At 60.9% G+C, this 21,489-nt stretch overlaps 1 protein-coding gene across 2 annotated transcripts in view; it reads left to right on the top strand.

The window, feature by feature from the left end:
• The window catches only part of SDK2 (sidekick cell adhesion molecule 2), a 259,234-nt gene that overhangs the window by 223,236 nt on the left and 14,509 nt on the right, over positions 1 to 21,489 (top strand). For both annotated transcript variants that reach the window (XM_041725835.1, XM_041725834.1), the window contains 7 exons: positions 4,719 to 4,905; positions 7,154 to 7,291; positions 9,703 to 9,864; positions 14,229 to 14,354; positions 18,082 to 18,246; positions 19,474 to 19,614; positions 19,896 to 20,034. In XM_041725835.1, the coding sequence (XP_041581769.1) occupies positions 4,719 to 4,905; positions 7,154 to 7,291; positions 9,703 to 9,864; positions 14,229 to 14,354; positions 18,082 to 18,246; positions 19,474 to 19,614; positions 19,896 to 20,034 (1,058 nt within the window). The remainder of the gene's footprint in view (positions 1 to 4,718; positions 4,906 to 7,153; positions 7,292 to 9,702; positions 9,865 to 14,228; positions 14,355 to 18,081; positions 18,247 to 19,473; positions 19,615 to 19,895; positions 20,035 to 21,489) is intronic.

Genomic DNA, 21,489 nt, shown 5'->3' with positions numbered 1-21,489 from the left:
AGCCACCGGACTGTCGAGGTGTGGAAGTCTCCAGCGAATGTGCAGCCCCAGCAAACGCGTGGACACGCAGACGTCGTGTACCACACGGCAGATGTCTGCGTGCTCGGGAAACATGGAGCCAGTGGCCGTTATTAGCTGGGGACCCAGAATTGCTGCATCCCGGACGTGCATTAGCATCCACATGGATTAGCATTGACGTTAATGATGTGTGGACGTCACCAGCCCGTGAGCGCAGCTCAGATGAGCTTGACTTGGGTCAGACTGAGCTGTGATGTGTGCGCGGGCAGGCGCGTCCGTGCAGCCCGGTCCCTCGGGGACGCGTGTTTATTGAGCTGTTATTTTGTGCCAAGTAACAGCAGTATTTCTCAGTCTGGGAGCAAAGCAGTGAACAGAGAGGCAGCATGAGCTTGAATTTTAGGGGAAGAAGACCAACAATGTACAAAAACAAGTCACACCTCCAGATGGTGGGAAATGAAGCAGATTAAGAGGATAGAGAAGGAAGCTGGGGGCCGGTGGGCGGGGGGGTGGGGGTTGGAATTTTAAATAGGGTCGATGGGAAGGATTTAGTGGGAAGCTGACACTTGAGCAAAAAAAGTGAAGAACAGGGTGAGAATCACATGTTCTTCTGGGAGAACATTCCAGAAAGAGGGAAAGAAGAGCAAAGGTCCTGGGGTTGGTGCATGCTTGGCGTTTACAAAGCTCAGCAGAGTCCCATGCGTCCCAGAGTGTGTGGGGGGCAGCATGATGGGAGAGAGGTCCAGGCAGTGACCTGAGCTGCTACATCACACAGTCGCTCCAAAATGAGAGGACATCCAGGGAGGGTTTGGGGCAAAGGAGGGCCACAAGTGACTCGGGTTTTTAAAGGGCTGTGCCGGCTGCTGTGCTGAGAGCAATCTGAAATGGGGAGAGCAGGAGACCGTGAGAGGGGACTGAATCATCTAGGTGCGGCGTGGCGGTGGCCTAGGCCAGGCGGCAGCAGCGGGGAGAAGCGTGCGTGCTCGGGCTCCGTCCGAACGGCAGGGCTGATGGAACTTGCTGAATTGAATGTGGAGTGTGAGTGAGAGCGGAGAAGCGGCAAGAATTCACAAGCAGGTAGATGCTGGAGCTTGCAGGCACAGGGCGGGAAAAGACCAAAGAGGGCGGGAGGAGGCTTGTGGGGGAGAGCTGGGGTCAGCTTGAGACATCTGTCCGTCTGTCGGACGCCCGGGGGGAGACCCCCAGCAGAGCTGGGGACACATGTCTGGAGTTCAAGAGAGAGGGGGTCTCAGCTGGAGATGTGAATTGTGGAGGCCTCAGGATATAGATGATGCTGAAAGCCCAGAGATGACACACGAATAGAGAGAAAACACAAGATTGAGGACCCAGGACCAGGAAAAGTGCCCGAGATCTCAGAACCTACGTAAAGAACGTGCTTCCCGGAGGAGGGAGGACTCTGATGCACCAAACGCTACTGAGACCTCCCGCAAGATGAAACCTAGGAAGCCGTTGTGCAGGGATTGCCAGACTAGAGCCCAGGGCTCCACCTGGCCCCCCACTTGTTCTCGTAAATAAAGTTTTATTGGAACACAGCCACGCTGCTTTTGAGGTACGACAGAGATGTGTGGCCTGCGAAACGCAAAGTACCGATTGCCTGGCCCTTTACCGAAAGCTTGCGGAGGCCTGGATTATTGCATTAGCCAGGCCCAGTTCCCAGGTGACTCTGACCAGAGCTGGGGGCAGGGGAATGCCTGCTTGGAGGGATTCGAGAGAGAATGAGGGGAGGCAATGAGTACAGGGACACCCCCCGCCACGCCCTTTAAGGAGTTTTGCCTTAAAGGGAAAATGAACCAGACAACAGAGGGGGTTTTGAGACAGGAGAAATGACAGCTTGCCTGTGTGCTGATAATGATCCCGGGGAAGAGGGGGCATGTGGCGATTCTAGGAGGAGCCGAAGCTGGGGGTGGGAGCTGAAGTCCTGGAGGAGGAGAGAGGGCCCGGGACTGCGTGCGTGCAGAAGGGAAGGCAGTCTTAGGAGCTGGCGGTGCAGCCGCGGGGGCGGGAGGCGGGCAGGGCTTGTGGACCCGGGGAGACGGTGCAGAAAATCTCATCTCCAGAAGGAGCCTCAGCTGGGATGGAGGAGGGGAGGGGAGGGAGCACGGGGAGCGGTGAATGAGACTGGGCGGTAGGAGATGCTCGCGGTGGTGGTGGTGGTGGCCCCGGGCAGTGGCCCCTGATCTAAGCGAGGCTGAAGTTGGCCTTGACAGGAGGAAGCTGGAAGGGCAGGGAATGGAAATGGTAGATACAGGTGGTGCCTGTGATTCGCTCCGACACCTGCTCCTGCCTGCATGAGGCTAGATGCTGGAGACACACGGGGAGCCCGATCCGCCAAGAGGTCAACCCCCCCCACTGCGGCGTGTGCATCCTAGTGGACTGTTGGGGTGCACGGCCACTCAGTCGTGCGCCCCTTGGGGACCGGGCTCAGCGCTCAGTCCTCGGTGCCATCTGCATAAGGGCCGGTCGGCGGTCGCCCGACAAAGGTCTGCTGAATTCAGCGTGGTGCCCCGAATTCAAGTGCTGACTCCAAGCAGGGTGCCCTGCGTCTGCATGTGGCGCCGGTGGGGGGGGGGTCCTGGACCCCAGTCCTCCCCCCCACCCCAGAACAGGACTCTGGCACTGACCCCTCTCTCCTGCACCATCGTCCTCTCCCCACCCGCAGGGCACAGAGCCCCTCTGAAATATATTTCCTCTTCGGGATGCCTTTTCCCGACCCCTCATATTTGTCCAAGTCGGCAGCCCTTTCTCTGCTTGGTCCCTTTACAGCAGAAACCCTCAAAAACAGTCTTCTGGACCCGCCACCACCACCGCCGCCGCCAATCCCTGTCCTCCTGCTGTGTCTTGAACCTGCTCCAGGGAGCTTCTCACCGCCCCACATGCACCCCTACTCCATCCCCGACCCCTTTCTGTCCAGGCTGCTGTGATTCCTGTGGGTTTGGGGATTTTTTTTATTACTATTAATAAGAGACAGAGAGAGAGAGAGAGAGAGAGAGAGAGGCAGAGACACAGGCAGAGGGAGAAGCAGGCTCCATGCAGGGAGCCCGACGTGGGACTGGATCCCGGGCCTCCAGGATCATGCCCTGGGCTGAAGGCAGGCACTAAACCACTGAGCCACCCAGACTGCCCGATTCCTGTGTTTTCTAGAAGTCAGGTGCAGGGCTCCCCCTACCCGGCTCAGCACCACCGTTTGACACAGCAGGCCTCTCTCTCATCTGAGAAATGCCCTCTCCTGTAAAAAAAATTAAAAAAAAAAAAGGGAAAGAAAGAAAGAAATGCCCTCTCCTTCTCCTCTCCACGTCCCTCACCGGCGGTTCCAGCCTCCGCCCAGCCCCTGAGCATGGGAGCCCCCCCACCCACCCCACTCACCTTGCAGCTCTTCCTACATCCACTGTCTCCATGTGCTCTCAACAAGTACCACCTGTGTGCTGACACCCCCCCCAGCTCTCGGACGTTCCCCGTGGCGTTTCCCCTGCACCCCAGAACCTGCAGGAACTTGGTCCCCTGTTGTGTACCTGTCACTGTGAACATTGCTTCCTGAACGACCCCACGACTCGCTCTCTGATACTTACTCCTATCAGAAGAATCTGTTTTTTAAAAATCGGGCGGGGTTAGGGACGCCTGGGTGGCTCAGCGGTTGGGCGTCCATCAGCCTTGGGCTCAGGGAGTGATCCCGGGGTCCCGTCGGGCTCCCTGCATGGAGCCTGCTTCTCCCTCTGCCTGTGTCTCTGCCTCTCTCTGTATTGCTCATGAATAAATAAATAAAATCTTTTTAAAAATTAAAAGTGGGCGGGGTTAGGAAAAAGCAAGAATTTCTGGGTGAGGACGAGAGAGGTCCTGGGTGCCAGGCGAGGGACCCTGGTATTTTCTAGCATTTTTTGAGGTCCGTACCGTGCAGAAACCTCCTCGGCCAGCAAGTGGCGCCAAATACTCGCTGATCTTTCCTGGGGCGTGCGGCTCGTGACTTCCCCACGTCTGGAGTTCCTGACCCTAGTGAAGAATTGGAGCTTCTAGGAGCTTCTGAGCTGCCCCTGAGCAGCGCTGAGTAATTGGAAGCCCGAGCAGCGCAGCTGGTGGACTAAAGCCTTTCTCACTCCTTACCCTCTATGCTCCTTCTCACCTCGGTCCTGGAAAGTGGGGCGTCTATCGCCCCACTGGTCGGCCAACGAAACCACGGCTCAGGGGAGTCACCTGGCAAAGTCACCTTGTGCATGCGTGAATGCAGCCCTGGGGTTCAGCCCCACGCTGGCCTGCAGGTGAATTCACACACAGGTGAATCACCAGGGGCCTTGTCAACCACCAGCAGGTGCTTTGCAGCAGGTCGGGGGGGGGGGGGGGGGGGCCTGACGCTCTGCATCCCTAACCAACTCCCAGGTGATGCTGCTGCTCTTAGCTCCCCGGCTCTGGTTCCTGAAGAGCAGAACTGGCTTCTCCCTCCAGTAACTAGACCCTACAGGCCCCGCGGCAAACAGATACATGGGGTCTGTGCTCTCCCAGGGGTGAGTCCAGCAGAGACCAAAGTATTAGCTGTGAAAAGGAAAGCTCTGGAAGGATTTCTAAACCAGCTCCTCCATACCTCTGGGACTCACACCCACGGTCCAGGGTGTGTGGATGGTCCCTGAGGCTGGCAGGGGCAGGGGGAAAGGCAAATGTCTCCATCTCACTCCCACACTTGGCTGTGCCCACAGATTTATTTCTGGGAAGCCCAGCGGCGCAACGTCACGGAGCGGGTGAAGACGCTTTTCCTGGCCGAGAACAGCGTGAAGCTCAAGAACCTGACCGGATACACTGCCTACATGGTCAGCGTGGCAGCCTTCAACGCCGCCGGGGACGGGCCTCGGAGCACCCCCACCCGGGGCCAGACCCAGCAAGCAGGTGGGGGGGGTGGACACCTGCACCTGTACTCCTGGGGGAGGGGGGAGGAGCAGCGGCCTTATCTGCTGAGATATCTGGGCTGGGCACCCAGGGCCTGTGTCGTGGCCTCCAGAGGGGGAGAGCACAACCCAAAAAGAAGGGCCTACATGAGAGTGCTCAGAAGAGAGAGGCTGTCCCCAAAGGGGCCTGGAGAAAGCCTCCAGATGTCCCCCGTCCTCCCCACATCTTGTAGCTCGCCAGCCCATTTCTGCCCATGCCTTGTTCCCACCTGGCCATCTTATGCGGCCCCGGCTTTGTTCATTCTGTATATGTTCCCTGAGCATCTTCTAAGGACCAGCACTGTGCTGGACGGACACCATCGAGGTCCCCACCCCAGGGAGCAGGACAGGTCATAAACACGTATCTAGATGAATGTGCCTCAGGTGGGGGTGAGCGTGAGCAGTCGAAGGACAGGGGCGGGGCGGACAGTGGCCTTGGACAGGTCAGGCTGTAGAGGCCTCCGAGGGCTGACCGCCGGGGCCTGACTGCGAAGAGACCAGCATGGAAAGCTCTGGAGGAGGGGTTCCGGGCGAGCGAGCGGCAGGTGCAAAGGCCTGGCCGCCGAGGGGGTGAAAGGAGCAGAAAGCCAGGCTGCTTGAGAGGAAATGGCCAAGGAGGGTCGAGGAGCCTTGGGAGGAAGTCTAGGGTGGGTTCTCAGTGCGCTCGGGAGTCTCTGGTGGGGGTAAGCAGTTGGGCGATGGGATCCGGTTTATGATTTCAAAAGCTCTCTCTGCCCGCCGTGCGGAAAACAGGCTGACGGAGGGGACAGGAAGGAGGCAGGGAGGCCACTTAGGAGGCTGGACAGTGGGGCAAGGCAGGGGGGCGGTGATGGTCAGGACCCCGCTTCCCACTCGCGTGGGGCCGGGCCTATATGTAGTGTCCAGAGGCGCTTCTCGGGCAGTGATACGCTTGCTCCTTCTAGAAGCCCCGGGATGAGCAGGCCAGGTGTTACCCGTTTCAGTCAGCAGGGGGTGGCCTGGGCAGGGAAGCTTCTTGCCCAGGACCACCCGCCTCCCCGGCCCGTGTCACTGGGGGAGCAGAGGCTCGAGGCCAGGACAGGTGAGCTGGTCCTGAGCTGTCTTCACCGCCTGTCACTGAGCCCCCTCCTCGTGGATTTGAATACAAGCCTTTTGTCCTGAGCCCCCCTTGAGCATCCCCCCCTCCTTCTCTCTTAAAGAGAGAGCCAGACCGTGGAGTCGGCTAAGCGCTGTCCTCTTTGGGGACAGGCCACGGCTCCTGGGAAAGCTTTTTCCTCCACTGGTTCCCGAGGGTCTGGTCTGTCTGTCTGCTGGTCCAGACCACTCTCCGTCAGTGTCACGGGCCGGATGCGAGCCCCTGGGAGCCTGGAAGCTTCCGGCAGCAGGACAAAATGTTCTGACCCGAGTCCCTCTTGCTAGGGGAGGCAGGAAAGGCCCCCTGAGTCGCCTCCCTCCTTCAAAGCCCGCTGGCTGGGGCTGCCTCCCGGATGGAGCGGAAGCGGGTCCAGATTAGCCTCGGCTCGGTGGGGGGCGGCCCCAGGACAATAATAGCCCGGTCAGGTCATCGCGCCTGAAGCCAGCTCTGCGCTTCCTTCCCTGCCTCTCTGTCCTCCCCATCAGAGGCCCCCACGGCCCCCATGTCTTCAGGGTCACTCCAGCCTTCTCAGGCCAAGAAGGCATCTCTTCCAGATGGTTTGACTGTCCCTCTTTCTGGCTGCTTCTGACAGCCTGGTCTCTCGGTGACAAGCCCTGGGGCCCCAGGGGCGCTGGAGAGGCCTCAAGGCTGGCTGCAGTGCTGGCATCTTCTCTTCCCCGCCCGCTTAGTGCCCCCAGGCCCAGACAGCCCCTGCCTTCTCCACCGAGGAAGGCAAAAGACAAGCCTTACAAAACCAGGACATCACCTGACCCCACAGTGACCCTGGAGGCGCAGTGTAGACGTGTCCTGTGGTCTTAGCCAGGGGCCAGGGCCACTTAGCAGGAAGAAGCAGAGTCTTCCAACTTTAGGGAAAAGAAAGCTGTCTTCCCTCCCAATTCTTGGACTCTGGTATTGGAAAGCCAGAGCCAGCAGCTTCCTTTGGGCGCGGGGGGCGCATGGCTGACCTCTGATGAACCCCTGCTCACTCTCTCTTTCCCGGGCCCAGACCCAACCGCCCCTGCTGGTCCCTGGAAGCCGAGCAGGGCTTTGAAGGGCCTCGGGAGGACAAGACAAACCCTTTGCTGTCTCCCTGCAGCCCCCAGCGCCCCCAGCTCTGTCAGGTTCAGTGAGCTGACCACGACCTCGGTGAACGTGTCCTGGGAGGCCCCGCAGTTCCCCAACGGTGTCCTGGAGGGCTACCGGCTGGTGTACGAGCCCTGCACCCCCGTGGACGGTGAGTGGGACCCTGCCAGCACCACTCCCAAGGGCTCTCTCTCGTCGGCATTGCTGGGGGGGGGGCACTGCACAGACTTGGATGTGATGAGCGTCTCCCCCACTTGCAAAGGGAGAACCTGGGGCCAAGAAAGGAGCATTTCTGCACCTGCATGCGGGGGCTCAGAGTTGAGCAGCACCTGGGTCTCCCACCGAAGTGAGGAGAAGGACGGGAGCCTGCGAGATATACAGCATCCCACGGTGGCCAGGCTGCTGTCAGGCCCAGAAAGAGGGGGAGCCCCTCGTAGCCCCTCCTGCGCCTGCCAGGATCCAGAATTTAGGGTGTCAGCCTTATTCTGGATAGGCCTTCGCCTCTCCTGCTAGGTCAGGAACTCATTTGAGAATCTGATAAAAGCCTCAGAGCCTCTCCCCAGGAAGCACAGTCTGGGGGAGTCATTGCACCCCACTTCCTTGTGAACCCCAGGTCAAGAACCTCGATGTGCAAGTTGCCTCCCGGACTCTTGTTTGTCTAGCTGTCCTTAGAGCCCCCGGCAGTCCCTGCTCCCCCAGTGGGAACCCTGCTCAGCTCCCAGGCTCCCAGGCCGCCCTAACCCTGACTGTGGATGTCACACACCTGCCAGCGCTCTGCCCACGCCTGCGTGAGTGAGCCCAGGGGGAGCCCAGAAAGCACTGCCATCTACTTGGAGAAGCGGGAAGGAGGCCGAGCTCCCGGCCACCTGGGTCCAGTTCCAGAGCCCAGGAAGACTCAGGGGTGTGGCTGGCCTGCAGGTGCCAGCCCAGTGGCCAGAGGTCACCTCCCCACTCTCACCTGTCCCCGGCTCCAGGACCTGACCAGAACAAGGGGTGGAGCCCTGGGACACTGCCGGGGCCAGCAGTTCTGGGCCAGCCAAGGGAACAATGGCCCTCAGTCTCCCCACCAGCGCCTGCCTGCCAGCACTAGTTCATTCTGCAAAGCGGCGCTGTGTCCGGGACACTGTGGGGCGGGGGTGGGCAGGGCCCCAGGAGGAGATGTGATCGATCAAGTGCAGGACCCAGGAAAGGGGCCCGTCTCTCCCTCGGACGGAAGGAGAGGGCCGAGGGCACGGGGACACGATGCCGGGGGACAGGACAGGCCCTCCTCACAGCGAGCGGCCTTTCCCGGCCTACCCGGGGGCCCCAGCCCTTGAGGGGTGGGGGCGCGAGGCCTTCCCGTTCCTCTGTCCAGCACAGTCTGGCCACATAGCCGACGTCATGTCCTTGCATATTCCCGTCCACTCCGCGGTGGCCCAGCTGGTGGGACCGCCAAGCCCTGGGTGTGACTGAGTCCGGCCAGAGCTGCGTCTGCGCCCCCCCGTTCGTGCCTCAGCCCTGGGGTCGGGTCAGCAGCAAACAGGCCTCACAAGAACCCAGCGACCCCTGCCCCTTTCCTGTTGGGAAAACCACGGCCCAGGCAGATGAGGGATTTGCTCAGAAATGTCAAGGGACGGCCACTCAGCGCTGCTGTTCTGGGTCCTGGGGCCTGTCCCCTCACCCCCCCCCCCCACCTTGGGTCACCTCCTCCGCTTGAGCAGCCATTGTTCTGTTGTTTGGTATTTATTTATTCATAAGGTGGTTTGGGCATGTGCCAGCTGCCAGGTGCTCTTTTATTTAACCTCATAACGTCTAGTCCACGATGCTATGACTACAGGCTCGTTCAGTAGAACAACAAACCAAAGCTAGGGCTTCCCCCCACCCCACACCCTGGGCCAGCACTGGGCCGTGTGACCTGTGAAGCCCCCCTCCCTGGGGTGACCACTGTGCTTGGGGGACACGGGAAAGGACACCCCATCCCGTGAGGAGGCTGGTGGTCGGGAGGATTTGGGCCCACGAAGCACCGAGCACGAGCCTGAACCTCCTAAAAACCATGCAGGCCTCCCCACCGGTTACTGTGACTTGGGTGCAGTTGATGGAGGGCCTGGTGCGAGCCCCTGGCCCCTTGATGACACAAGAGGCTTGCCAGAGGTCCCGAGGCTGTCCTCGGCTGTTGGGACTGGCTGCAGGTGTGTCGCCCCGGCCCCAGGATGTCCCTGCAGAAGGTGCTCCTTGGGATTCCAGTTCAGTGGAATCGGTGAGGGGAGAAGTGAACACGGGGGGTAGAGTACATTCGGGATGCAGCGGTTCAGTTCAGCAGGGTGGGGAGGTGCTGAAGGACCCCCGTGCCTACCCATCGGATGGTCCGGGCCTCTTGTCAGGCGTCTCTGGCCGTGGAACCCTTCCTCCTGACAACCGCCTGTGGGAGCGCGTGTGTGGGAACCACAGCTGTGTGGCCCAGGGTGCCAGCCTCGGCCTGACCTCGAGGGGGTGCGGCTCCCCCCCCCAACCCCGACAACGTGCCACCCCTGCAGCTGCCAGCCGCCCCTGCCGTCCCCCACACGCCCCGTGCCTCCTTTGCAGGTGTCAGTAAGATCGTGACCGTGGACGTGAAGGGAAGCAGCCCCCTGTGGCTGAAGGTGAAGGACCTGGCGGAGGGGATGACCTACAGGTTCCGCATCCGAGCCAAGACCTTCACGTATGGGCCGGAGATCGAGGCCAACGTTACCACAGGCCCCGGAGAAGGTAGGGGAGCTCCGGGCGGCCGAGGGGGCTGCTGCCCACCCACCCCACCCGTGCACACACAGCGTGCAGCCCCCCAGGTCGGAAGGGGGTGCCCAGAGCTGTGCTAGACCCTGGAGATGCAGAGATGGGGAGGCAGGTGTAGTGGGGATGTCGTGGGGGGTGGGATCCAGACAGACACATGGAAACACAAGCCAGGGTTCGCAGTACCCCGAAGGCGGCTCCGGCAGCGGAGAAGAGGAGGGCGGGGTGTGCGGGTGAGAGCGAAGGTGGGCCTGGGCTGTGGAGGATCACCTGCCCCGTCCGAGGGTTTCTCCAGGTGCCACATATGTCAGAGAGCACCCCCCCCCAAACACTCAGGGTTCCGGGCCCCAGGAAATCAGAATCCCTGACCGATCGCCCTGGGAACTTGCATTTGCACAGGAGCCGCCGGAGGCTCTTTGCCCGGTGCTCTGAGCACCACTGCTTCTGGGAGGCGGGGGTGGGAGGGGGCGTCACAGGCAGGGGCCCCTGCCAGGCTGCGTCCTCCCTAGACAAAGGTGACCGAGGGAAGAAAGGAGCCAGGGAGTTAAGGCCAGGCTGTGCACTGAGCACAGGGCCTGAGGAGGGTGGGGACGGGGACCCTGGGGACCGGAGATCCCCAGAAGAGTGGCTCTGTCGCAGTTTGTGACACTTCTCAGGGTCAGCCTGGGGCTGGGCGAGTTGTTCAGGCGCCTGCTGTGGTTGAGGTTTGCTCTCCAAAGTCCTTGTCACCCAGGCAGGCTGTCTTCTCCTGAACACAGAAGCCACCGGGCTGGGCCTCTGCTCCCTCCTTCCCTGAGAAAGGACACAGCCCATCTCAAACTTTCCCTGAAATCCCTCCCCGGGCTCCTCCTCCACCTCCTCCCCAGCCTCCTCCCTGCCTCCTCTGTCTGCCTCCCCTCCCCCTGCTCCCTGTCCTGAGCTAGGCCCCTGGGGGGTGAGGATGATGGGGGGGGCGGTGGCTGGAGAGGCTGCCTGACTTGCCTCTCACCTGTCGGGCAGGTGTGGCCATGCTTCCCTTTCTCTTTGTGGGCACTTTGTTTCCCCGCCTCTGGTTCTGCAAAGAAGCCGGCTGGCTCCGGGGCTCCTGTGGGCTGGGCCGTGCAGCCTGCAGGACCAGGGGAGGAAGCTGGCGGGAAGAAGCCGCCCCCTCTGCCCTTCACCTGCCCCCAGCCCCTCCTGTGCCGCCTCTTCACCTGAGCCAACTTCCCTGGGAAACAAAAGCAGGAAGAGAGCTGGCAGGGACAAAGGGAGGCGGAGCAGGGCCGTGGGGAGAAGGCCGGAGGACAGCCTGTTCTAACCTGAGGCTTGAAGTGTCCCAGGCCTGAAGTGGGAAGGAGGGGGTGGCAGGAAGTTGGGGGAGGCGGTGGGGGGTCCCTCTGAACCAGCGCTGAGCTGTGCCCTGCAAGTGTGGACGAGGAAAGGACGTGCCACCACGCATCCTTGTCCTGGAAGCTTCTAGGCCGGGAGTTGCTGACTGCTGTCAGCCTTGAGTTCTGTCCTGTGCAGAATGAGAACTCGGGGGTCCTGAGAGCGCTCCCCCCACCCTCCTCACCCCCCTCGGGCTGTATCTCACACACCCCCAGCCCCTCAGCTGCCTTTGCCCTGTGCTGTAGGCAGGATGCACGTTGGGGAAGGAAGGAAGGAAGATGAGGCTCTCTGAGGTCACGGGTCGGGACTGGACATGGGCCGGGCGGTGGGCTGCCAAGCTCTGATCCTGAGTCCCCGGCCTGCTGTCCAGCCTGCCAGCTCCGCGGGCCCTGGAGGCTCTTCAGTCTGGAGCTGGATTCCAGGCTCCCTCCCTGCAGGCGTCCACAGCACACACTCGGCACTCACTGGCCAAGCGGTCATCCCCCCCCCACCCACTCACCCGCTTGTTCCCTGGTCCCACAGTGCATAGGGAGCACCTACTCTGTGCCCAGCCCTGGGGGTGCAAGGCTCCAGGTCTAGTGAGGAACAGGCAGGTAGGAAACAGCGCACAGGGTGTGGGTTCTGGTGACAGTGAGCGAGGAGGGGCCCGGGACCCTCCATAGATGGAACTGGCTCTCACTCTTCTTACTGCAGAATTCTTCTTACTGAGAATTCTCTCCTGCTTCGGCCCCTGGGGCTGGTGCCGGATGGCTAGTGACTAGATGGCTGGTGCCGGATGGCTGGTGCCTGGATGGCTGGTGCCTGGATGGCTGGTGCTGGATGGCTGGTGCTGGATGGCTGGTGCCAGATGGCTGGTGACTGGATGGCTGGTGCCTGGATGGCTGGTGCCTGGATGGCTGGTGCCTGAATGGCTGGTGACTGGATGGCTGGTGATTGGATGGCTGGTGACTGGATGGCTTGTGCCGGATGGCTGGTGACTGGATGGCTGGTACTGGATGGCTGGTGATTGGATGGCTGGTGACTGGATGGCTTGTGCCGGATGGCTGGTGCCTGGATGGCTGGTACTGGGATGGCTGGTGCTGGATGGCTGGTGCCAGATGGCTGGTGACTGGATGGCTGGTACCGGATGGCTGGTGATTGGATGGCTGGTGACTGGATGGCTGGTGCCTGGATGGCTGGTGCCCGGATGGTTGGTGCCCGGATGGCTGGTGCCTGGATGGCTGGTGCTGGATGGCTGGTACTGGGATGGCTGGTGCCTGGATGGCTGGTGATTGGATGGCTGGTGACTGGATGGCTGGTGCCGGATGGCTGGTGCCTGGATGGCTGGTGCCTGGATGGCTGGTGCCTGGATGGCTGGTGACTGGATGGCTGGTGACTGGATGGCTGGTGCCTGGATGGCTGGTGCCCAGATGGCTGGTGCCAGATGGCTTGTGACTGGGTGGCTGGTGCCTGGATGGCTGGTGCCAGATGGCTGGTGACTGGATGGCTGGTGACTGGATGGCTGGTGACTGGAGGCTGTGCCTGGATGGCTGGTGCCAGATGGCTGGTGACTGGATGGCTGGTGACTGGATGGCTGGTGCCTGGATGGCTGGTACCTGGATGGCTGGTGACTGGATGGCTGGTGACTGGATGGCTGGTGCCTGGATGGCTGGTGCCTGGATGGCTGGTGACTGGATGGCTGGTGCCTGGATGGCTGGTACCCGGATGGCTGGTGATTGGATGGCTGGTGCCTGGATGGCTGGTACTGGGATGGCTGGTGCCTGGATGGCTGGTGCCTGGATGGCTGGTACTGGGATGGCTGGTGCCTGGATGGCTGGTACCTGGATGGCTGGTGATTGGATGGCTGGTGCCTGGATGGCTGGTACTGGGATGGCTGGTGCCTGGATGGCTGGTGCCTGGATGGCTGGTACTGGGATGGCTGGTGCCTGGATGGCTGGTGATTGGATGGCTGGTGCTGGATGGCTGGTGCCAGATGGCTGGTGACTGGATGGCTGGTGATTGGATGGCTGGTACCGGATGGCTGGTGATTGGATGGCTGGTGACTGGATGGCTGGTGACTGGATGGCTGGTGCCTGGATGGCTGGTGCCTGGATGGCTGGTGACTGGATGGCTGGTGCCTGGATGGCTGGTGCCTGGATGGCTGGTGACTGGATGGCTGGTGCCGGATGACTGGTGCCAGATGGCTGGTACCTGGATGGCTGGTGCCGGATGACTGGTGCTGGATGGCTGGTACCCGGATGGCTGGTACCTGGATGGCTGGTGCCAGATGACTGGTACCGGATGGCTGGTACCCGGATCGCTGGTACCTGGATGGCTGGTGCCTGGATGGCTGGTACCGGGATGCCTGGTGCCTGGATGGCTGGTACCGGATGGCTGGTGCCTGGTTGGCCACCCTGATGTACCTGCCGTGCCAGGACAGCGAGCAGCAGAGCCCTTTCTTCCTCCTCCCCTGCTCCCAGCCTCCACTCTGGCCCAGTCTGGGTGCACCTGCAGCAGGGGTGGGAGAATTTCAAGCAGGAAGTAGAGAGGCCATTGCCATCCTAGGCCAGGAGACCAGATGTCAGGGAGCCCTTCAGCCCCCCAAAACTAATGCCCCACTTATCATGAGCCCTTCCTCCACCATCATCATACCCACCCCTACTGTCCCCCTAGGTCACATCCCATCATTCCAAAAGGGCCTTACAGTTGGGGAAACTGAGGCACTGGAGGGCTATGTGAGTTGATCAAAGCCACCCCCATCTAGAGAAGTCAGGTCTCCTGGCTTTGAATACGGAACAGAGTGGGAGTGTGGGCGACCCAGAGAAGGTAGTTGGATGCAGCAGGCCCAGCTGGAGACGCACACCTAGGACCTTGGCGCTCGCAGGGTTTCTGGAGACTTCGGCCGGGCTCGGTGTGGCTGCCCAGCCCCTCCGCTGGAGCACGGGGAGACAGGCTGGGTGTCGTACCTCGTCTTGCCCACTGTGTGCCGTTCGCAGGTGCCCCCGGGCCGCCCGGAGTGCCCATCATCGTGAGGTACAGCTCCGCCATCGCCATCCACTGGTCCAGCGGAGACCCTGGCAAAGGGCCCATCACCCGCTACGTCATCGAGGCCAGGCCATCAGGTACACCCAGCCCCGGGCTGAGCGCCTCCCTCTGGAGCAGCTTCCAGGTCTTGCTTTCTCCTCCTTATGGAGTCCCTCCACCTGGTGACCTTGTGTCCTCCTGAGAAGGTGTTGTCCTACTCCAGGTAGAGCTAGAGGTGGCCCTGGGGCAAGTGGGAAATGGAGAGTTGAACCCTTAGGTCGGACACCCCCACACACACCCATTGGGGTCCCCTGGAGAGCAGCACTTAGCGCCAGGTGATGACCAGCTCGGATGGAAGATCATTCAAGAAACCAGAGGAGCAAAGTTTTGGCCCCTGCCCCCTTGGTTAAACACGGGGCCTCTCACGAGACCCCACTGACGGGCATCCCGTCCAGAGGCCAGCAGTCCCCTCCCCGGGGACCCTAGCCACCTCCTTGCAGTCCGTCTCTGCCACCCTGACGATCTCAGCAGTTCCTGTTACCCTACCAGCCCCTCCTGTCAGGCCTGAAATCGAATCACAAGCGCTTCCAGAGCCATCAGGAGACCAGCCAGCCAGTGCTAAGTTCCTCTGGGGGCGGGGGGCTGCTCCCAGGGCTCCCGCTTCACAGTGGCCGTTAACAGCTGCTCCTCCCAGCTCCCCTTGGCCACCCCACCGCCAGCTCTGCCGCGCCAGCTCTCCCCGTTGCTAGGTTTCCAAATTCATCAGAGGTGCCAGAGCCGGGGAAGGGCTGGAGCCTTGTTCTTGGTAGGCCAAGGCCCTGTGATTAGCCGCTTGAAGTCCAGAAGGAACGAACAGCAAATAATAATCATAGCGGGAGGTAGTGGGGCATATCGGAAGCTAATACTTCCCACGAGAGCCCCGAAGCATCCCGGTGACAGACTTCATACCTCGGATAACTGAGCGCTAATCATCTCGATAACAGAGAGTTAACGCCTGGCTTCCAGGAAGAGCCACCACCCTGCCATTGCCCTAATCTTCCGCTAATAATCGCAGCGAGGAATAGTTATTTCATGGAGCAGCTCAGATCCAATGCGGAGCTGGAAGAGGGCTGGGGGTTGGCTCTCCCCCACACCCCAGATGGTCCCTCCCCTGCCCTCCCTCGCCGGCTGCGGAGTTGGCCAGGAGAGCGCCGTGAGCTGCTCCCCACCGGGCCGTGCCTATGCTTTGCATCCGAGTTGGCCAACCCGGAGGGACGCCAGGCTGTGGAATGTTGGCTCCCGACTCCCGTCCTGCTGATTTTCCAACATTCCCTGGGAGGCCCAGTGTGGGACCTGGCGTCCTAGGGCGGGGGGCCGTGACTCGGTGCGCAAGGCCGAGGTGGGATCAAGGCAGAACCCCTGAAGGGTCGGGTCTGGGAGCGGTGCCCAAGAGCTGCGACAGAGACCAAAGGAGGCTGTGACAGGGGGGTGAGGGCAGAGGGCCAGGGGAAAGCCGTGCCTCTCCGTGGGGCTGCTGGAGAGCATCTACCCACCTCCGCGCCGCCCCCACACCCCCCGGCTCTACATCCTCCTCTCCGGGAGGAGATCCGTCTTGATCTGTGCTCCCCCTGCCTCGCTGGGTAGTATCAACCAAACACGCCTGCTTTCTACGAACCCAGAACTGGCAGGTACTGCCGAGCAGGGAGGGCCTCTCTCACTCAAGGTTTCTGGCCCGTGGAACCAGCCACGCACATTAGCCGACTCGTGAGGCTGGAGGCCAGAGCCCCAGCATGACATTCCAGCAGCTTCTGGCCTGGCCCCAGAGCCCAGCCCCACCCTTTGTTTCTGTGCAGGGCAGAGCAAGGTGGGTCACACAGCGGGCTGAGGCCCCAGCTCCTGGGAGGCAGCAGGGTCCCGGATGAGCCCACTCAGCCAACACTGAGTCAGCCGTGGACCTCAAACAGCACCGTCCTGGACACCCAGAGGGTGTTGGGTGCCAGGTGGTGGGGAGTGACAGCTCTAGGCTGGAGCACCAGCCCTGCCACTTAGGGCAGCCTGACATTGGGAGGATGGGTTCTCTCCCTCCCTCTCTCTCTCTCTCTCTCATCCATAACGTGAACACAGCAGTGCTTCCCTCTCCCCACGGCCACCGTGGGTGTGAAACGTAAGTAAAGCCCATAGAACCACGTTGCTTGACGAGGAACAAGAGTCTCGGCTATGTTGTCATCACCATCATCACTGTCGCCACTGTTGACTGGCATTGAAAGTGAACGAAAGACCGTTCAGGGTCATGGGAGGAGCATGGGCTGGCACCCCGATCCTCGGCTCTCAGGGCATGAAGCCAGAGCACCCAATGTTCTGAGAAGATTGGGGAAGAAGAGTCGCTTCCAGTTGTCCCACCAGCACTTAGAGGACGCCCGTGCTGGGCGCTGGGCTGCAGAGGCGAATCAGGCTGGGTCCTTGCCCGGGAGGGACGGCACAGCCTGGTGGGGGACAGCCACAGGGTGCGTGAGGCAGATGCACAAAACAACTAAGACAGAAGATGAGGCGAAGCTCAGGACCCCACGCCTTGGTGAGGACGGCAGGATGCAGATGGGCCCCCGCGGCTACTTCCAGTTGGAGAGAACTGGGTGGGCAGGGCCAGCACCCTCGTGGTCCACAGTTCAGAGAGGACGATGGGGGTGATGGGTGCCTCCACCAGAGTTCCTGGCGTGGATGGATCCGTGACACGTGTGGTGAAGGAACCAGAATCCGTGAGCCCCTGGAAGAGGCTGGAAGCACCAAGCTGGAGCTAGGGGGTAGCCTGTGGACCCAACGGGCGGCTCTTACCAGAAGGAGCTCAGGAACGCTGCCTCGCTGAGGCTGCCAGGTGCCCTCCCCGGAGCGCGCCACAGGACGCAAGACCTAGGAGCCCAGCCACCGAGTTCTAAGATCCCTGGACTCCCTGGATCACCCCCACACTTTAGTTGGAAAATCAGCAACAAGCAGAAGGGCGCCCCATCCTTCCAAGGGCCACGCCAGTCCCAGTGGCCCTGCATGGAGCCTCTGGCTGGGGGCCCGAGGTGGATGCTGCGGGGCCCCGGCAGGTGCTTGCACTTCTCTCGTGGGGAGCAACATGCCCGCTGCTCCTTTTGAACGAGGTGGACATGAATTCAGTCCCAAAAGGGTCAGACCCAGAGAGCCACGGACAAAGGGGCAGGCCTGAAAGGATGGGGGTGGTTGGGGACAATGTGGGTGGAGAACAGATAGGGGACCCCTCCAGGCTTGTCTGGGCGCTTTGTCCCCGGCTTCCTGCTCCTCAGCAAGGAGGCAGCTGAGGATGGGCCCCCATCGGTCCGCACCCTCACAGGCGAGGCCAGCCCCTCCTGTGGCTATTTTTTAAAAAGGGGTCTCCTCTTTGTCTGATCCCACTACTATATATATTTTGAATAGGAAGGGGGGAGTCAGAAAAAGAGGGGCCCAGTTAAGGAAAGGAGGATATACCCGTGTGATAGAATCGTAGGCAACCACGTAAAGTCACGTTGACCAGCACTTTTAATGATGCGAAAACAGGTGATTTGAGTTCTTCTACACAGGTACCAGAATGCTGAGTCTCCTCCTGTGGGCGGTGGCGTTGGGTTGGCGGGTATCATGTTTTCTACATACTACACGTCTTTAAATATTTTACAGATATTTTAATAACGGGAACCAAAGGGTCGGAGACTCCCAAAGGCCATCTTTTGAAAAATACCTGCAGAGATTCAGCATTGACTGGGCAGTCCAGACAGGCCCTGCTCTCCGGGGGCAGCAGGTGGGGTGGGAGGGGGCTCCCCCTCACGGGGTGTCTCCCTCTCGACACTCTTGCAGACGAGGGGCTATGGGACATCCTCATCAAAGACATCCCCAAGGAGGTGACCTCCTACACGTTCAGCATGGACATCCTGAAGCCAGGCGTGAGCTACGACTTCCGAGTCATCGCCGTCAACGACTATGGCTTCGGCACCCCCAGCAGCCCCTCCCAGTCTGTGCCAGGTACTGCCCATGCACCAGAAGACGCGTTGGCATGGGGACATGTCCTGTCCCCTCAATTCTCCAAGCAGTGAGCCCTGGACCAGGGCCTGGGTCAGCTTTGAGCTCCGGAAGCAGCTGGTGGCTGTGTGTCTCTGGGGTTCCTTTGCAAGGATTCCAGAAGCCCTGGGGAGGGGGCTCAGTGGGGCTTGTGGACACATCCCTGGGCCCAAGATGAGAGCTTCTGTGAGCTCATCACCCGAGAGAATTCACTCAGGCCATAAACTGCATGTTTCTATGGAAACCAACCCCAAAACAGATGCAGTGGCCTGTGGAGCATTGTCTGGGGCTGAGAGGCATAGGACTGCCACCCCTCCCCTTCTTCCTCTCATGCTTCCCGTCCAGCACGTCTTGGAGGACTCACCGAGGACTCCAGTGCCGAAACCCATGACCTCAAATCCAATCACTCGCCCAACTTTTCATACCAAGGCCCCTTCCCTCAAAGCAGAAACATAGCTCAGAATGGTAACCCAGTGGGTGAGGCTCAGAAACCTGGCGGCCTCCCTCCTCCCACATACGATCTCCCTTGTCCAGATTGATAGAACCAGGGCACGGGGAATAGAAGAGCCAGCTCCTCATTAGGCAGCCCCCTGGATTAGTAGTGGTTTGTGCACAAAGCGTGGTACTGAGGGCTTTGAAGGAAGGAGAGCCCTGGCTGGAGGGAGCATTCTGAAGCCCCACACATGTCCCCCCTCCCTGTTCCCCTCATTTTCTGCTGCCACAGAAAGACTGAGTCCGGTCCCTGGGGAGAAAGTCTCCCAGGCCTACCACACACCAGAAAGGTACTCCCCAAAACGAATGTGGGCCTGCCTGTCAAGGTAGCCCCTAGACCATGGGTGGCAAGAGGAGGGGGAGGTAAAAAAGGAAAATTAGCACGCACACTACTGCTTCTCCGTCCTGTGTCTTTGGCAGACATCACTAATCAACCCCCACACTCTTTGCTGGCGAGTCCAGATGCAGCCTCAGAACTCAAAGCAGCCCTCCAGGCATCCCTTTACCAATGGATGAGAGCTGGCCCTTGAGCTAAAACTGTCCCTGCTGACCTTGTCTTAGGGTCTACCTCATTGCAATGGGGCACAGACTGTGCATGCCACAGACTGCTCATGCATGAGCAGGTGGTAGGGTCCCAGCTGGAGCGGGAGGCTTAGAGGTAGGAGGCACCTGACACCCCTGCCCCCATTCATGTTCCAGCCCAGAAAGCCAACCCTTTCTACGAGGAGTGGTGGTTCTTGGTGGTCATTGCCCTCGTTGGCCTCATCTTCATCCTGCTTCTGGTCTTTGTGCTCATCATCCGAGGCCAGAGCAAGAAGTATGCCAAGAAGACGGACTCTGGTGAGCTGGCACCAAGCCCTGCTGGCTGGATGGGATGCTCCTGGGTCCGCCTCCCTTTCGGCAAGGTTGGGGCCGGGGGTTCTCTCCTAGGAATGCACCTGCTCTGCTAGGTGGGGGGGGCAGCCTGGGGCCCCTATGTACGATCTCCATCTCCCGTTTGGTCTCACCACTAACAAGAGAAAGAGAGAGCATCCCAGCCAGGTGGGAGAGGGGAGGCCAGCAGGTCTAAAGGGATGGCACAGCTGACCGGATGTGGTCTCCCCCCACCTCCCCCCTGCCAGGGAACAGTGCCAAGTCTGGTGCCCTTGGCCACGGGGAGATGATGAGCTTGGATGAAAGCAGTTTCCCTGCCCTGGAACTCAACAACCGGAGGCTCTCGGTCAAGAATTCCTTCTGCCGGAAGAACGGCCTGTACACCAGGTAGAGGGCTCTCTGCACGGCAGGGGCAGGGGGGATGGAGTTTGGGGGGCCAGCAGTGCCCGGGGGTGAGGAGGACTCTTGGGAGGTCCACAGAGCAGGCAGTGTCCACGTGGTCTCACTGTCCCAAAATGGCTTTCGAGCTCAGGGCCTGGGGATGGCCCATGGGGCCCAAGCAGCACAACCAGGGTGTGGAGGCCGCAGCCCCGTGTGAGAGCACAGTAGGGAGAAAAGGCACAGGAAGTAGGGGACCTGCCAGGGACAGCAAAATGCAAAGGACGTGTGCAATTTTCCCACCCAAACCTGCCACTGTTTGGAGCCAGCTGCTCTGAGGAGCAGGGGGAGAAGCCTGTGAGAGCCACTTGCCCCAGCAGTGGGGCAGGCCCAGCAGAGGTAGGCCAGACAGACACACCTGAGGGGCAGGTGCCCGGAGTCCCCCCGTTATTGCTTATGCCTTACCTGTCTCCTCTCAGTTCTGGAAGGGGTGTTCAGAGCGTGGATACCCTCTCCCCTGGGTCCTGACTCCTACCTCTTATGGAGCAGTTTATTCCTACTCGCCCCACAAGTCCATGCTGCCAGCACCGTCCTCATCCTCGGAGGGCAGCGTCTGCAAACAGCCAGCCAGGAGAGGTCCCGGCGGGCGGTGCACTGGGCCCCTGTGTCCTCCTGACTTGTCTCCAGCCCTAGGTCCCCGTCCCCCACCCCAGCCCCACTCCCTGTGGCAGGCTGGGCTGCCCGTGTCCGAGGGCCAGGGCAGCTGCTGGGGCCCACCTGCCAGGGCTCACCTGATGTGACCTGGCAGTCTTATGCTCCAGGGAGCTCAGGAGGGATGGAGGGGGCCGCCACCCAGCAGCGCCCGTCCGCTCGGCCTCAGCCCTATTAACATTCCCGGTTCATCGGAGGGGCACGCTGGTCGGGCGCAGCTCACAAAGCTCCCCTCTGTCTCGTCCTGGAGGGAAGAGGCGATGTGTGTGTTCATCAGGAGGACAGAGGGAGGGGCGCGCAGGCCGGCAGGCCCTGCTCTCATCCCCCGCCAGATCCAGCTTTCCAAAGAAAGAGCCGTTTGAGGCCGAGGCGGTGGGCCCAGCAGGTCCACTGCAGCCCCGCCAGGCTGGCTCCGGGACCCTGCCACACGGAACAACGGGGCGTTTCACGGATGGCCCGGCCTCGCCTGCCTCTCACGCCCCCAGAGTACACACACCACGGCCCCCGTGTGTCCTCTACCCTGCTGTGTATACAGAGATCCTGTTTGCACCAAACCAGCCCCGGGCTCTGGGAGTCCGACCCAGCCCTGGCCACACCGTCAGCTCCTCACTCACCCTGCTGGTGGCCAAGACAGCTGGAGCCTGACACCCCATTTCCACCCCCTTCCCCCTGCCCAGCATCATGCATTTGCCCGTCTTGTCTACACGAAGCCGCTGCCACTATTGTTACGGTTTTATTTTTAAGTGGTTAAGG

Source organism: Vulpes lagopus, chromosome 12, assembly GCF_018345385.1.
Source record: "Vulpes lagopus strain Blue_001 chromosome 12, ASM1834538v1, whole genome shotgun sequence".
Lineage (NCBI taxonomy): Eukaryota > Metazoa > Chordata > Mammalia > Carnivora > Canidae > Vulpes > Vulpes lagopus.
The sequence above is the reverse complement of the archived record's forward strand: the minus strand, read 5'-3'. Positions and strand labels throughout refer to the sequence as shown.